At 44.7% G+C, this 18078-nt stretch overlaps 1 protein-coding gene across 1 annotated transcript in view; it reads right to left on the bottom strand.

Moving 5' to 3' along the window:
• PARD6G (par-6 family cell polarity regulator gamma) overlaps nucleotides 1–18078 on the bottom strand; it is an 80989-nt gene that overhangs the window by 48256 nt on the left and 14655 nt on the right. The window contains exon 2 of the mRNA XM_038525687.1: nucleotides 8738–8960. Coding sequence (XP_038381615.1) covers nucleotides 8738–8960 — 223 coding nt within the window. The remainder of the gene's footprint in view (nucleotides 1–8737; nucleotides 8961–18078) is intronic.

Here is an 18078-nt window from a genome sequence, read left to right as displayed (position 1 = left end):
AAAGTTGGAACAGTTGAAATAGAAAATAAGAGGTTGGTTACATTTTTTATATTTATAACTGATATCTCCTGTTAAAAGGATGGTGTGTATCTACATACATCTACAAAAAGTAAAAAATACAATGCCAGCTTAAAACAATGTCTAAAAATTAATTTAAAAGTATGTGTATTATGACCCTATTACTATAAAACTATGTCCAACTAATTTACCTATACCAAGCCGTCAGGAAAGGGCTCACCAAAATGCTAATGTGGTTACCTTGGGGTGATGGAGTTGTTTATTTCCACATTGTTTGAATTTTCTTTTACAAATATGTTACAGGCAGAAAAGACTTTTTAAATAAAGTCTTACAAAGAGTTTAATGACAGGATATGCTTATGATATATTGGGGCTTTAAAAAGCATGAGTCCAAATCATAAACATACCATGGGCTTGAATATGTAAAAGTAAATAACACTAGAAAACAAGAAAAGAGTAGATTCCAATTCCATCTCACCATTCCTGTACAAGGTGTTTGCTGGGATGGGGGTTCCTCCCTCCCTCACACAGGTCAGCTGAGGGCAGGGGCAGAGCGGGTGCACAGGTGTGCCATGCTGGCTGGAAGATGCCGATGACCTCGTGGCTTCCGACCATCTGCACAGATGGCCAGCCTTTCCAGGACCAGCCCCTGGATTCTTCTGGATGGTGGGTGGCTCTGGCTTTGTTTTCTTTTTAATGAGCTACATCAGCACATTCTCTCCCCCCATCCACTCCCACTCCAGGGGTGAATGTGGGCTTCAGGCATTTTGTTTTCTGCATGTTCCCACGATGGAGCAGTGGGAGACTGTTTGCCCTTTCTTTCAATTATTAAAAAAAAAAAAGAAATTCTCCAAACATGCAAACTTTCAGGAATCAGTGGCAATTAAAGAGGCAAATGTGTCAGAAGAGCCAGCAGGGGGGGTGTTACATCTGCTCCTACAAGCACAAGGACATAGACAAGGTTAATTCAGCAAAACTATACATTCCGCTGCCTCAATACACACAGCCTCAAACCCTGGGCAGAGTATGGAGAAAGACAGAGACACTGAGTGTCTCCTGCTGCACAGTGAGCCCCCAACCTAAAACAAACGCACCTCTTGGTACTTAATGAAGAATCTGAGAAAAGCGATTATAAGCAGAATTTATATACCTAATATTTTAAGATTCTACCAGTGTGTATAACCAAATTCTCAATGATTACATACGGTTTACCTTGAAGAACATTCTGCAATTACTTTTTCTAGCAACATCCTTAAGTGAAATCATAAGCAAATACCTCCCTGCCATCCCCGATCATGCAACCTCTGATTAATCACACAGTTAGCAGACACACGGAAATAAGCAGTATTTATGTTTACTGTAAAGGTAAATATTTCAGAACATTTTAATTGTGCTGAAAATCCTGTGGCACAATTAAGTCCTCACAAGCCTCCTGTGACATCCTGAGATGCTAATCATCCGAGCCACAAAACAGCTACTAAAAGTCAGCTAGAATTCCATTTTGAGTTCTGGGCTGGGGCCGGTGCGGGGTGGGTGTGGGGCAGAAAGGCCCATCTCTTAAATAACAAGAGGGCTGGGTGGGAGTGCTCGTGTTTGAGGGGTTTATTTGATGGATAAGTGGTGAAAAGTTAGTGTTTGCACTTCCTGTTTATTCTGCTAAAAATAGACATACTCTGAGTGTCTCTGCTTGTTTGGGCCAACTTTCCAAACATTCCTGAGTCTTTAGGGAGGACTACAGGAGCACACAGGGGACAGAGAAAGTAGTTCCTCAACACGGACAGTGTGTGCGACCCAGGTCCAAGTCCAGAGTCTCCCGCTGTGAATTCTTGATTCTGTAACTTATTTAATGGGCAAAACGTTAAAGTAAAAGGCTAGTGATGTGTTATATACACACAAGGAGGCCTCAGAGTCCACATCAATGGACTCAAAACAGAACTCCTCAGGAGCCAATTGGAGGGTCCTTAGCACTGTCTTGAGTTGTGATGCCAAAGAAATTAATTATAAAGTGTAAGTATTCACACCTATTGAAAATGGCTGAATTTTGGAAATAAAGGCCAAAGATGAGCCCTAGATATCATCTAGGATTGAGGCTCAGAAACAGGACAGTCTGATTTAAATCTCCTATTTTAAAATTTATCAGAGGTATTAAGATATAATTTATTCATTAAAAATAATTTAAATACCATAACATCCTTTCACTTAAAGAGTATAATTCAATGGTTATGAGTATATTTACAAAGCCCTGTAATAAACACCACTATTGAATTCCAGAATATTTCCACTGTCCAGTAAAGAAGCCCCAACCTACCAATACCCTCTCCCTCTAGCAACCATGATCTGTTCTGTCTCTATGGATTTGCCCATTCTGGACTTCTCATACAGAGTTGATTATCATTATTCTTGGTGGTTACGTTCTATAAAGTCTCCTTGAACACTGAGCCATGGCTCCAGGGAGAGTATAGGGTTAGGTTCCTGTAAGCCTTTCAATCATGTTTTCTCCACTGAGCAAATATGAACCCTTGTGCTCTATGTGTTTCTATTTAAAGACATGTGTTTGGTATATATTACCAATTCATAATGTTGAACTCACCACCAAAGAGCATTTTCTTTTTCTTTTTTCTTTTTTTAAAAGATTTTATTTATTTATTCATGAGAGACACACACAGAGAGAGAGAGAGAGGCAGAGACACAGGCAGAGGGAGAAGCAGGCTCCATGCAGGGAGCCCAATGTAGGACTCGATCCCGGGTCTCCAGGATCATGCCCTGGGCCGAAGGCAGGTGCTAAACCGCTGAGCCACCCAGGCATCCTGAGCATTTTCTACATAAGAACATCACATCCTTCTGGCACTGATGAAAACTCAACAGCACTCCTGCACTATGCTTGGGGTCATTTCCAACAGTCACATCATAAGAAAAGCACAGGGGGATTTTGGGACGAGGGCAGTGCAGGGAGCACCAGGACTTTCTCCCCACCCCAGCGACCACTGCAGGGGCAGAATCTGGCTGACAGGACTATTTTGGGATAGTGGAGTCTGCTGAAGGCTTGCAACTGTCCAGCAGAAGGAGCCAATTTTGGTCTATTCTAGCTTGGAGCACAGGGGCAGCTACTCAGCCCTGCAGCAGGCAGCTGTGCATGTGTTTCAGGAGCTGCCTGCTGATGCCAGGTCAGCAGAAAGGACTCTGTCCTTCCAAGAGCAGAGGCTCTGTTCTGACCACACAGGTGCAGATACAGAGGCTGCGGCCACTGCTATCGCCCCTCTGGCTTCAGCTCGTGTGACTGCAATGGTACTGAGAGGGCGGGTGCCCCCTGATGCTCCTGTGGTTTCTCACTTTTCCCCTTTGGGAGCCATATATTAGGACATTCAGAAACAGCTGCACACGTGGGAAATTAGGAAGGATGGTGCCTGCCCAAGAGAAGGCTCACAGGAGACCCCAGAAGACACTGAGTTTTCACCTTGGGCTGATCCTCGGGACAGAGACAGTCTGCCACCATCCAAAGAAAGATGACAACAAAACAGCAAAGCCTGGGGAAGTGGGGGAGTCTGATTTCCAGAGTCACCGCATCAGGATATTCGAATGTGCCGTGTTTAGCCAAAAAATCACAAGGCACAGGAGAGTTTGGCCCGTTGAAAGGAAAAAGGGAATTCTACAGAATCTGTCCCTAAAAAAGACCTGATGTCAAATCTACTGATCAGACATTAAACCCACAGTCTTAGAGATACTCTAAGAAGGGCACCTGGGAGGCTCTGTCAGTGAAGCGTCTGCCTTCAGCTCAGGTCATGATCCTGGGATCGAGTCCCAGGTAAGGCTCTCTGTTCCAGGGGGGTCTGCTTCTTTCTCTGCCCCTCCCCCTCTTCACCACTCATTCATTCTCTCTCTCTCTCTCTCCCCCTCTTTCTCTCTCTCTCTCCCTTCCAAATAAATAAAGTAAAATCTTAAATAAAAGATGCTCAAAGAATTAGAAAATGTGGGTAAAATCATGAAAAAAGTATGAACAAAATGGAAATATCAATAAAAAAGTAGAAAACCAGAAAAGAAATCCAAAAGACATTCTGGAGCTGAAAGTACAGTGACTGATATGAAAAATTCACTAGAGGGATTCAAAACAGATTTTAGTAGAGAGAAGAAATATCAAAGAACTTGAAGACAGGATAATGGAAATGATCAACGCTATGGAAAAGAAAGTACATGAGAAGAACAAACAGGCCTAAGGGATCTGTGGGACACCATCAAGAGAACCAGCATACACACGGGGGAGTCTGAGAAGGAGTAGGGGGCAAAGAGAATATTTGAAGAATGTTTTGAAAACTTTCCTGTTAGAAAGACATGAATATAAAATTCAAGATGCTCAACAAATTCCAAGTCAGATAAAGTCAGAGATCCACTTGGAGATGTGTTATAACCAGACTTCCAAAAAACAAAGAGAGAAGCATGAAAGCAGCATGAGAACATCCAAAGGATCTTCAGTAAGGTTATCTGTGGATTTCTCATTAAAAACTTTGGATCTGAGACAAAGAACACCAATACGATCAAAGTGCTGTAAGAAGAAAAACCTGCCAACCGAGAATCCTACATCCAGCTAAACTGTGCTGCAAGGTGAGGGAGAAATCAAGACATTCCCAGACAAACAAAACAAAAGCTGTGGAAGTTGGTGATCACTGGACCTTTCCTGCAAGAGCTGCTCCCAGGAGTCCAACAGGTGTAAGGAGAGGACAGGAGACAGTAACTTCAAGCTGTGGGAGAAATAAAATCTCAGTGAAGACTAACACAGCCAATTATAAAAGCTAAAAACCTAAATGTAAGACCTAAAAATATAAAACCCTTGGAAGAATATTTAAGACAAAGGCCTCAGGACATTGGATTTGGCAGTGAGTTCTTGGATATGACAGCAAAGGCACAGTTAACAACAACAACAAAAAAATTTACAAATTTAACTTTGTAAAAAATTACAAATACATCAAAAGACATAACCTACAGAAGAAAAAAGCAACCCACTGAATGAGAGAAAATACTTGCAAGTCATATATCTGACAAGGGATTAACACCAGAATATAAAGAACTCCTGAAGCTCACCAACCAAAGAGAATCTGGTGCAAAAATGGGCAAAGGACTTGAACACATGTCTCTCCAGAGAAGATGTATAAGTTGTACAAGTGGCCATTAGGCGCTAAAAATACACTCAACATCGCTAAATATTAGGGACTTAGGAATCAAAAGTACGAGATCCCACCTCATACCCACTGTGATGGCTACTATTGAAAATCAGAGGGGCACCTGGGTGGTTCAGTCACTTAGGTGTCCAACTCTTGATCTCAGCTCAGGTCTTGATCTCAGAGTTGTGAGTTCAAGCCCCATGTTGAGGAAAAAAAGATTAAAAATTTCAGAAAACAATAGGTGTTGGTGAGGAGGTGGAGAAACTGGACCCCCGTGCAGCCACTGTGGAAGGCAGTATGATAGTTCCTCAAAAAATTAAAAATTGAACTACCACGTGAAGCAGCAATATATATACTACAGGGTCTATACCCAAAAGAATTGAAAGGAAAGTCTCAAAGAGATATCTGTCTCAGGCTCACAGCAGCATCATTCACAATAGCTACAATGTGGAAGAAACCCCTATGTTAACTAATGAATGGATGATGAACAAAATGTGCTCTGTCCACACAAAAGAGTATTATTCAATCTTAAAAAGGAAGGAAATTGTGCAATATGATACAATGTGGATGAACCTTGAGGACGCTGTGTTCAGTGAAACAAGCCAGTCACAAAAAGACAAATACTGTGGGATTCCACTTATGTGAGCTTCTTAGAAGGGTCACAACCATACAGATACAGAGCAGGGTGGCAGGTGGCAGGGCTGCAGGGAGGGCAGCATGAGGAGTTAGTGTCTATGGGACAGAGTGCTCAGTGTTACAGAGAAACGGTCGTCCATCCTTGAGATTGTGTTCATGCTACTGAACTGCACAATGGCAAATTTTATGTTATATGGATTTTACCTCAATTTAAAAAAAGAATACACACAAGAAAATGACATATATGACACTACACAGTGTGGATAGGACACGAGTTTCTGGCATAAGAGCAGAGGCAGGAAGGTGGAGCGGTGCCCTTTCCAATCTCAGTGGTATCTCTGCCGCCAGCATGTCTGTGAATGGCCACCAAGGGTCCTGAGCATCAATTCTGGGCAACAAACACATTTGAGCCACTTCACAGACACAGACTCTGCACGTCAGAGGACATACTGTGAAGGGGGGCCCCCCGGCAGCAGCCTGCACTCCCGGTGGTTCCCACCTCACGCCCTCCCCAAGGTGCCCGTGTGTGCGTCTGTCCCTTCAGCTGTCCCACGGCACATCTAGGGCACCCACCCCTGGTCTGTGGCCTTCCACACAAGGTCCGCTGTGAGAACAGGACTCCACATCCTGGTGCTTTGGGGAAGAGTTTCCACGTCCCTATCCATCAGGGATGTTGGTTTGAAGTTTACTTGTGACATCTGTGTGGCTTTGGAGGAGAGGGCAGCTTTCTCTGAAAGTCCACAGCAAGGCTCATGAAGTTATTAAGTGAAGGACAAGTGACTGAAGCCATAGTGAAGCCATGAATACAGCATTACGTGACTGATGTCTCAGAACCCTTGCTGTGGGAAAGGACATGGGACTTCAGTGTTGCCTCCCAGGGAGGCCCCAGCAGCAGCCTGCCCACGGGGACACTGTCTTCCTCACAGCGAGTGGTCTGTCCTGAACATGGAGCCCGTCAAGGGGCTCCTGCTTCGCCCCACCCACAGAGACACAGCTGTCCTGCTTCTAACCACACATAGTGAGTACAGTGAGGGTCCCTTGGGGATAGTGAGAATACAGCCTTAGTTTCCCCAGCGATGGGGGCCCGAGGCAGAGGCTCTGTTGTCATACAGAGCAGGTCATGACAGACCTGCTGGCCACAGAGCCAGCGAGAAGGTGCGGAGGCAGTGACGGAATGGAGGTCCCCCAGCTCCTCACTGTCACATGACAGAAGGGGGGGGGGTCAGCGGACACCTTGACCCTGGCCAGCCAGGAAAACTGAGCATAGTGAATAATGAAACAGGAGGCAGGGCCCAGCCAGTGGCGTGTGAGCCGCCCTGGAAAGTCAGCGTGTCTGTCCCCCTTGCAGGCACACGAACCCTGGAGCTCCCGGCACCACCGCAGCTTCGGGGAGTCAGCAGCACAGGGCGTCACGACCACTGGCGCTTCAGGGAACAGTGCCCTCGGCAGTGCCTCCACCTCAGCTCCGAGCCTCAGGCAGCCCTCACTTCCTGGGGACAGGAGTTGAGGCTCACACATCCACCGTGAGGCCTTTCTGTGAAAGGTGAGCGAACAGCACAGCCTCAGATGGCTGGGGCAGAGCAATGGATGGTGGAGTGTGGCCAGATGCCAGGACAGCTCTGAGGATGGCGACACACATGGCACAGAGACGTGGAATGACAGGATACAAGCTGGGTGGAGGGGACGCGAGGTCACGAGGTGCAGTGGCCTGAGATCAGGCCTCATGGAGAAGAGTGGTGTGGAGCAACCACTGGTCGACAGGCAGGGCCACGCCCCGGGGCCAGCAGGGAGGCGAAGTCCCCGTGAGGAAGTGACAGCTGTGCTGGCTTCTCGGTACCGTCAGCAGGATGTCCCGGCTCAGCACAGCCTGCAGATGCTGAGCTGTGTGATCTCGTGCCAGAGGACGGGTCAGAAAGGGATCTCCTGCAGTTTACTTTCCACGTGTCCCCTTCTATTGCCACAACAGCGGGCACTCACAGCACGGCCTGCTTACTTCCTCAGGATGGCGTGGGGACCGTGTGCTCAATCAGGCCTCACACCCAGTGGGGACTGTGGCACCTGCCTGCCTTTAGGACCAGGCGCCGGGCCCTACACCACGGCCCCGAGCCAGGCCTCCTTGTCCTCCAAATGTTGCAGCTGCTACTCACTGTGTCCATGCAGCAACCTGACTGGTCAGTGAATCCCCCACAGCAAACACAGTGAGCCCCAGAGTCACCCTGCAAGGGCCCCCAGGGTGCTCTGCCTCCATGGGTAGCCAGTGTGCTCATTACGGCACAGAAGGTCCAGGCATGACCAAGTCAACCAGGAAATACCATTTGCCCAACATCAACCCTCTCCTGCAGGCAGTACCTTCCTTCAGCGTGTTATTTTGAAATGTGAAGATTCTCCCAAGTTTAGAGATGAGAAAGCATATGTAAAACGCAGCTGAGAAGCGAGCAGCACAAGGACCCCTTGACCCAACAGTCCCTCTCAACCATTCACTTACAGCTTGTTTCCCATAAAGTGATACTGTTACAGCAAAGCTAGGTCCTCAGAGCGAAAAGTTAACCAAAGTTATAATTTAAAGCCAGCATCATTTTCCAATCCTAAAGACAGTGGGAAGCACACACAGGAAACCACAAGTTTCATTCTTGGGTTACTGGCTAATGCCCTTCTTTCAGTGACCCCCTTGCTTCCAGTTAAAATATGAAAGTATCAATATTATTTTTTCCTCAGTATTTAAAAATCAGAAGTCAACACTATTTAAGATGGAAAATGCATTAAAATTTTTAAGCCCTTCTAATAAATTAATGTTGACCAAACCAACATGACTTTCTATAATCTACCAGCACAGGCTACAAAAAAGAACCATAAGGTGCTGTGCTGCCCGACGTCCCTGGATGTGGCCTGTGTGTGATGGCACTGACAAGCAGCTCCCCATGCCCCGGTACCTCGCTTCTGGATGAAGACCCGGAGCAGAGGGTTTGCGCTTGAGACCGCCTTGCAAAAGTTGTCATCGTTGTTGATGGGCAGCAGGTCCCCGTGCACATCTGCATAGCCGATGGTCACATCTGTGTTGGCGATGTGGTGCGTGTGCACGACCAGCTTGTAGAAGTCTTCAAACTTCCCAGGCTTGTGCCGGTCCAAGGAGAACCTTCGGAACTCAGCCCCAAACTAAAACACAAGAGACAAGGTGTAAATGAGTAGCTTGTTCACTTAATGACAGGTGTGTGCCATCCTCCGTGAGGCCCAGGGACCAGCGGGGGTAGCTTGTGCAAAGTCAAAAGTGTGCAAGATTGTTTCTGTCACCTCTGACCCACATCCTGAGGACAGGACGGGTGCTAGAGCTCAGGCTGTCGAAGAAAAGCCCTGTTGAAATTAATTACAATGGGGATCCCTGAGTGGCTCAGCGGTTTGGTGCCTGCCTTTGGCCCAGGGCGCGATCCTGGAGTCCCGGGATCGAGTTCCGTGTCGGGCTCCCAGCATGGAGCCTGCTTCTCCCTCTGCCTGTGTCTCTGCCTCTCTCTCTCTCTCTCTCTCTCTCTCTATCATGAATAAATAAATAAAATCTTTTTGAAAAAAAGAAATTAATTACAGGGATGGTGGATGAGATGAACTGATTTGATATGATTTGCATTTCAAAAAGACCAAAGGGCTGTCCTTCCAAAGGATGGGAAGTGGAAGCAGAAGTGAAGGAAGTAAGGAAAGTGGTAAGAAGGAGGCCTCGGAAATCTCGGGAGACCTGGGTGCTGGCCAAAAACACAGAGCAGGTCTCTCTCCCTAAAAAGCTGGTATTCGCTCTGTCTGCTCTGGGGAATGCCCAGGCCCATCTTTCCTGACAGTCCCTGGCTCGGGGCCGAGAGTTATCTGCTGGGACAGGACCCTGGGTCACCTCCCACAGGCCAAAGTATCCTGGGACCCTGGCACACGGCCTGCCTGGCCTAAGGCTTTCTGGAGTTTTGCTGTTCCTCACTTGGCAAGAGAGACCTTTATTCCTCAGGCAGGACAAATGCAGCGCTCTTCAACATATCTGAAAACTAATTACAGGGGTTCCAAAATACACAAAAATGAAACGTCTGATGTTTATACTAAAAGAGTCATTACATCATCTAGATGTTATGTCAATTAGTCAAGGGCAAATCAACTCAGACCATATGGGTCTGTGTGGCTTTCCAATTGGGTGGGCATAAGAGCTACCTGAAGGCCCCAGAGGTCTGGACTTGGCTGACCTGGAGACCAGCCCGAGAATCTGCATTTTCAACAAGTTCCCAGAAGAAGCTGGTGCTGCTGGGCTGAGAACCAAACACATGAAACCTCTGATTTTAAGGCAATCTCCAAATCTCCAAGTCTGCAGATCCCTGAGAACCAGTTTCCCGATCCGTTTCCCTTTTCAAAAAGCAGAAGAAAACCAAGTCCTCAGCCATCCTGCATTGCCCCAGGGATAAAATACTTAAAGGCGCACAACAGTGAGACGTTCCAAAATACTGGTTTGAGAAAAGCCACCTTGGATGAGTAAGCAGAAGCCCCAGGGCCTCCCACACACTGGGTAAGGGGAGGAAGGCCCTGAGCTCACCAAGGCTCTGCTCATCCCTGCCGCAGCAGGAGGCGCCCTCTGAGCCCGGGCCTGTGAACACCGCACAGCAACCCCAAAATCCCTCCTGCATTATCTTCTCAGTGTTTATCCCGAGCACCATCACCTCCTGGCCCAGGGTGAGCAAACCTTTCAAGATTCAAGAGTTCACACCTACAAGATTTAAAGTGGTTTTGTTCAGATTTGGTTATGTCATCACATCATGAATATCTATTTCAACAAAAGCCATCATCTCTGCCATCTCTATCTAAGGCAAACTAACTTCTGGAGCAATTAGTTTTTACTCGTGTCCATGTTCTTTTCATTAAATACATAAAGAGAGTTGGAAGTTGGACTGTGTCCAGTGAAACAAGAAAGTGTCTCTCTTTTCCCAGGTCATTGGTGGGAGGTGATTCCAGCTGAGAGCCCCCCGGTGCGCCCCCATGAAGGGATGCCGGCTGCCCCCATCTCTGCAGGACTCAGGCCACATCCCTGGCAAGTGGTGAGTAAATGTCGCACAAGCCAGCCTGTTCTGCACAGCTTCTGCCCTGTCTTTGGTCTAAGAACCTCTCATTTCTTCTCACTGCTTCTAGTTGTTTTCTTCAAAATATGTCCTAATGTGTTGATCTGAAGTGAAAATGAATCCAGACTTCTTCCTGACAGGAGGCAAGTCTGAGTGGTGCTGATGAGGCTGACCTTGTTAATTCAGAAGGACGGCAAACACGGTTCCTATGCTGAATGGAACCCAAAGTTAGCAAAAAGAGATAGGAAAGGGGATGTTAGCATTTTCCCTATTTTTTATTGTGGCAAAATACACAAAACATAACATTTACTGTATTAACCATTCTTAAGTGTACAGTTCAGTGGCAGCAACACATTCACAGCGTTGTGCGAACATGCGCACCGTCCACGTGCCGTTTCCTCCTGTGAAGCTGAGTCTGTCCCGTCAGAAATGGATGCTGGGCCCTGTCCCTAGCCCTGTCCCCAGCACCATCCCCAGCACCATCCCCAGCCCCGTCTCCTGCCATGGCTCTAGGACCATGACACCTCCAACTCCTTCAAACAACTGCAATCCTATAGTTTTGTCTTTTTGTGATGGGCTTGTTTCCCTCATCAGACACATGATTTGAAACACTGTGTCTGTTCTGCTGGTTGCTCTACTCTTTGGATCTTAGTCCTTCTGAGGGAAACGTGATGGCTGTGGTTGGGGTGCAAGGAGAAGGAAGTGGATGGTCTCTCACTTGCCCGCTGACCTAGAGCACCAGCCATAAGAGCTTTTCTCAAAACTCTCCTCAGTGAGAACTGAGCTTTGAAGTGGTAACTGATTTGGAGTGAGGGGCTGGGTCTCCCCAGAGCAGCCCCCACTGTGGAATCCTGCTGGTTTGCAGGGACAAACGTGGGACAGCCTGCAAGTGACATGCACTCATCACTTGCCACCTTCCCTGGGGACCAAACGCCTGCGGGGGTCTCCGACCTTTCAGGCTGGTCTCCAGCCAACTCTGATGCTGGTTCAGGCATTGTCCTAGGCATCCCTCTACACAAACGCAGTTGTCTTCAAATGCCACATGCCTCCTAAAGAATTTTGAAAACTACCACTATAAAAAGGATAATATATTTTTAAGCTAGCATCTACATTTTTCATAATAAAATATAATAAAATATTTCAAAGTAAAAAAATATTTCAAAGTAAATAGGATATAATTTCTAGAGATGCCTGGTGGCTCAGTGGTTGAGCATCTGCCTTCGGCTCAGGTTGTGATCCCAGGGTCCAGGGATCGAGTCCCACATCGGGCTTCCCATAGGGAGCCTGCTTCTCTGCCTATGTCTCTGCCTCTCTCTGTGTGTCTCTCATGAATAAATTAATAAAATCTTGTTTTTTAAAGGATACAATTTCTAGCATACTGTAAACATTTCTTTTAAAAATAAATATTTTATCAGATGATCTTTTAATACAGTCAATGAAATCTAAATGCCAGAGTGATTTGATGTTGCCACCATGCATTTTAAAACAGGAAAAACAAGCTCTTTTATAACCATCAGAAATTCTACAGGGTTCCTTTAGAGTTCTGCTTGGTCTATCATTTCTATTATATTGCCCCAAGAGGTTTTAATCCTAATATTTTATCATGATAATTTATGCTTGAGTACCCTATCACTCTTCTATGCAAGAAAAACAGATAAATTGAATTAAACTTTTTTTTTTTCACATAGCCATTGTGAAGAATATTTCTACATCATTGTCAGTGGGTATGAAGTTTTAATTTTGCAAGATGGAAAGAGTCCTGGATCACACACACAACAATATGAATGTAACTAAAACCGCTGAATTGGAATCCCTGGGTGGCTCAGCGGTTTAGCGCCTGCCTTTGGCCCAGGGCATGATCCTGGAGTCCCGACATCGAGTCCCACATTGGGCTCCTGGCATGGAGTCTGCTTCTCCCTCCTCCTGTGTCTCTGCCTCAATCTCTCTCTCTATGTCTATCATAAATAAATAAATCTTAAAAAAATAAAATAAAAAAATTAAAACTGCTGAACTGCTCAAAAACTGGCTAAGATGGTAAATCTTAGCTAAGATGATATGTGTATTTTACCAAAACTATAAAGTAAAAACAAACAAACAAAAAAAAAAACCATAGATTTTCTTACAGTATAAAAGATTCTAGCCTGAGTCATAACAATGATTTTATCATGATTAGAACAGTTACAAGATTTCATAAATAATCATTAAACATCCAAAATAAACATTTAAAACATCTTTCACTGAATGAAAAGCGTTTAATGCCAGAAGACGCAAGCACAGCATCGTCTTTTTTGCTACTTCTTGCCTCAAATGTCAGCCCTGAGAAGCTGTCTCACGTCAGCAGGTAGATAGGACTGAGCACTCTGAAGGCATGCCACACGCCAGCTGCCTGACACTCAACAGGTAATATGCCAAAAATAAATAATCATAAAGTGGTCTATCATTAAAATTATTTTTAATAATCTATTAGCTGACAATTTGATTAGGGCAACTTTCAATGCTGTTGAAAGCAAAGTACTAGAAACCAGTGGACCTGGAAGATTTCCTACCCAATCCTTGGAACAATTCACTTTATCAATTTCTGAGAAGTACACCAAGAATTATATGACCATGAATTTTGCCTGCTAATTATTGCATTTAGAGAAAACTTGTGTAACCTAATGTAATGGGGAGATAAAAATATAAGACTAGTGGCCCATGCCAACATATATTTGTAAATAAAATGCTTTTATCACAATGAAATTGGATTCTTATGTAACACCATTACCAAAAGTCACTCAAAATGGATAAATGTGGGACTTAGAACTATAAAATTCTTAGATGAAAACTTAAGGAAGGGATCCCTAGGTGGCGCAGCGGTTTGGCGCCTGCCTTTGGCCTAGGGCGCGATCCTGGAGACCCAGGATCGAATCCCACATCGGGCTCCCGGTGCATGGAGCCCGCTTCTCCCTCTGCCTGTGTCTCTGCCTCTCTCTCTCTCTCTCTCTGTGACTATCATAAATAAATAAAATTAAAAAAAAATGTTAAAAAAAAATAAAAAAAGAAAACTTAAGGAAAAAGCTTCAGGACACCTGGTCTGGCAATGATTTCTTGGCTACAACACCAAAGGCACAGGAAGAAGAAACAGACATTGGTCTTAGTGAAATCTACCTTTTGTGCATCAGATGACACTAGCCACAGAGGGGCGTCTGGGTGGCTCAGTTGGTTAAGCATCTGAATTTTGGTTTTGGCTCAGGTCATGATCTCAAGATCATTGGATTAGAAATAAAATCTTTTTTAAAAAAGAAGACACTATTTACAGAGTGTAAAAGCCTATAAAAAGGGATAATATTCAGAATATATAGAGAACTCCTAAGTATAACATGGTATCTATTCATACAGTGGAACATTATTCAGCCATAAGATGGAGGGACACTGTGGCACCTGCAATGACAGAGGTGATACTGGAGGATACTATGCTAAGTGAGGCAAGCCAGACACGAAAGGATCAATGTGCTGTGATTCCACTTGTAGGATGTTCCTACAGCCATCTGATCATGGAGATGGAAAGCAGGCAGTGGTTGCAAGGAGCTGGAAAATTACTGCTTAATTGATAAGAGTTTTGGTTTCACAAGATGGAAGAATTCTGGAGACAGTGGGGACGTCAATCAGAGGTGGCTGGCTGAAGAAAGAATCAGCCAACATGAGGACGGGTAAATTGAGACTGTACAATCTAAGAAGCAGAAAGAAAAAAAGAATGAAGAGAAATGAACAGAGCCTCAGAGCTCTGTGGCACGCTACCAGACATCCCCAGGAACATATTACCTGTTGAGAGTCAAGCAGCTGGGGTGTGGCATGCCTTCAGAGTGCTCAGTCCCATCTACCTGCTGATGTGAGATGGCTTCTCGGGGCTGACATTCACAGCAAGAAGTAGCAAAGGAGCTGATGCTATACTTGCCTCCTGTAGCATTAAACATTTCTTCCTCAGTGAAAGGTTTTTTAAATGTTTACTTTGGATGGTTAACTAGAGAGAAAAAGGCAGAAAGAATATTTGAAGAAACGATGTCCATAACTTCACAAATCTGATTAATTTAATCTACCTATCCAAAAGTCCAACTACAATTAAGATAAATTCAATGAGTTCCACACCTAGCTGTATCATAGTCAAACTGTCAAGACCCAAAGCCAAAGAGAGAATCTTAAAAGCAGGAAAACAATTCGTTATATTCAAAGGATCGTTCAATAATATGACTGACTTCCTGTCTGAAATCACAGAGGCTAAAATGTCGTGGGTGGAGAATGTCAACTGTGAATTTTATCTCCAGCAAAACTATCCTTCAAAAACAAAGAAGAAATGAGATAGTCTGAAACATACAAAAACTGGAAGAATCTGCCACCAGCAGACCTCCCTTACAAGAAGTATTAAAGCTATCTTTCAGGCTGAAATAAAAGGACACTACATTAACTTGAATCCATGGTAAAAATAAAGAGCATTATTAAATGTAACTATAGATGTATGTAGAAGTGAAAGTCAAACTGTACCTGGCTTTCTCTCTCTCTCTGTCTCTCATGAATAAATAAATAAAAATATTTTTAAAAAGTATACCTGGCTTGCTTGTAACTTGTTTATTCTGATTAAAAAACAACTCCAGAGGCAGCTTGTTTTCCTACCTCCGACATTTGTAGCTGCTGGGAGCCTCTACTTGGTCAGGCACACTGACCCCACAGCAAGACTGGGTGTGGGGCCGCTGGCTTTCCCTGGATCCTGCCAGGCTCTCATGAGGGGATCCTGGTCTACTCTGCCCCCATAAATGAAGTACTGATAGATCCTACAACAAAGATGAGCCTTGAAAACATTATGCTAAGTGAAAGGTGCCAGACACAAAACACAGCAACCGTGTGAGTCTATTTACATGAAATGTACAGAACATGCAGATTCATAGAGAAAGCAGACTAGTGGTTGCCAGGGACCAGTATAAAAGGGTTTGAGAATGGCTGCCAATGGGGAGAAGGTTTATTTTTGGGGTTAACATTAACATTTGGGGGTTAGAATATTAAAATGTTCTAAAATTAGATAGTGGTAATGACTCTGCAACTCTGTAAATATACTAAAAAACTACTGAATTTATACTTTAAACTTTTGAATTTCATTTCATATGAATTATAGCTTATAGAGCTGCTGCTTTTTTAAAGTTTCACCTCAAAGAATAATTCTTTTAAGTAGCCAATTGAAGGCTGATGGAAACCCCAGAGACTGACACTGAACAGGTTCAATGCAGGCTCTGCTTTTGCTCCCGGCATATAGGAAACCCTAAGGGACCAGGTATCCAAGCATATCTTGTGAGCACAAATGGATTTAGAAGATAAAGACTTAAGAAGGTAGGGAAGCCCCCCCCATTACTCCTGGGTCTTCAGGGCAGAAACAGGATGCCAGACTTAGTCCAAGCTGGTAGGGCAAGCTCTTCCAGTTTGAGCTGGTTAAGGACAGAGGGCAGGCTCTTAGAGCAGGGTAGGACTTGCCTTCTCTCACACCCATCTCCACCCTGGCCCCAAACTGTAAAATGCCCTCAGTCCCTCTTCTCCAATTCAGAAACTCAAACTTTATATGAATGATATTTCTAGAGTTGCACGGCTCTGGCAATACAAATCTATTTTCATCATTCAATGTCATGTGACTCCAAGGATTATCCATTACTGCTATCATGATTCTTATTTTCCAGGTTAAAAATATTAAAAATGTAAAATTTTTATTTTCTTGATACATAATGAGATCTCTCTACTTTCCTGTATATTTTTTTAAAAATCTGTTACATGCAGAACACTGCAGAGCACATAAGGCTTGTTTGGGTTAGCTGTGTTCTGTCCATGACTAAATTTTAAGCTTCCCCCTGGAAGTGTCCCCCCCACCCCACCCCAAGCATCCATACTGATGGTCTCAGAGAGGGTGAGACATCTGCCCACAGCCACAGAACACCTCGATTCCAGGCTGGAAATAAGACCCTATTTCCTGCTTCTGATGCTATTCGAAGTCTGCAGCACTAAGCTGCTGCCACTTCAAGCAAACCTTAAAGTCATTCTTCCTACAATGGAAAACACGGTCCCTAGATTTCCTCTTAAACTTACTCAGGTGCTATTTTCTTAAAAACTCTAAAATGGCACAGTTTTCTGATGACTAACAAGCAGCTCTGGCTCAATGTCATCCCTCCCGTTAGGGCTAAAGTCAAAGGGAAGAGGACAATCTAACGGAGCACTTTCTTCTCACCAAGTCCCCTTCTGCTGCTGTCTTTCCAGCCAGGGAGGGTGATCCGGGCTTGAACCCCATGTGATGTGTCTGCATGTCCCAAAGAGCAGAGGGAGGGCCAATTATTCACTTTTTCCATCACTTGAGGATTAGGGCTCACACATATTCGTATTTCTAACAATTTCATGGGGGCAGGAATACACGCACACCATTTTTCATCTCAAGCCACTTGAGAGATATGCATGAACCCCTTCATCCCCTTCACAAGGTGGCAGCTCCAACGCAGGGGGTGAAATAACTGGCTCATGGTCTCTGCTGCTACAGTATCTGATGCAACTGCCCCCACCCCAGCTTACCTCTCCTCTCAGGGTAGTTTTCATAAAAACGGAAATCGAAGGGCAAAGGTGTCTAATTCTGAATTTCTATCCTCCTTCATCTTCCCCTTTAAAAAGGGCTTCTTTCGTCTTATGCATATAAACCAAGGTAGTCTTTGCCTATGACACAGTCAGAAAAGCTGGCCACACATGCCTGTGAACACAGCTACTATGAGGAAACCAGCAAGATCCATTCAAGATTTAAAAAAAAAAAAAAAAAAAAGAAAAGAAAAATTAAAAAGGAGGAGGAAAATCAAGGTCTAGCATCTGGAATGATGCTTTGAGGTGCCATCTGGAACGAGAGTGCATCTGTTCTGGGGTTGGTCCAATACCTGGGTTCGTTCACAAGGGTCCCATATAGGGACATCTGTGCCGTGTGAGAACATGCTCTTGGAGGCTTCTCTAACATGCATGCTTTTAAAAAAAAATTGGAAGCACATGCTGTTTGGTATGTTTTTCTTTATGGTTTGAATAGGGATAGAACCACATAGGTACTCAGTAAGAAGTCTCCCAGCCCCCTAGTCCCCTCCCTACAGGAACCAGTGACTGTAGCTGTATGTGCCCTTCAAAAGGCGTGTGATGGCAATCAGTGTGAACTCTATCTATGT

Source organism: Canis lupus, chromosome 1 (assembly GCF_011100685.1).
Source record: "Canis lupus familiaris isolate Mischka breed German Shepherd chromosome 1, alternate assembly UU_Cfam_GSD_1.0, whole genome shotgun sequence".
Taxonomy (NCBI): Eukaryota; Metazoa; Chordata; class Mammalia; order Carnivora; family Canidae; genus Canis; species Canis lupus.
This window is presented reverse-complemented; position numbering and strand designations above follow the sequence as displayed.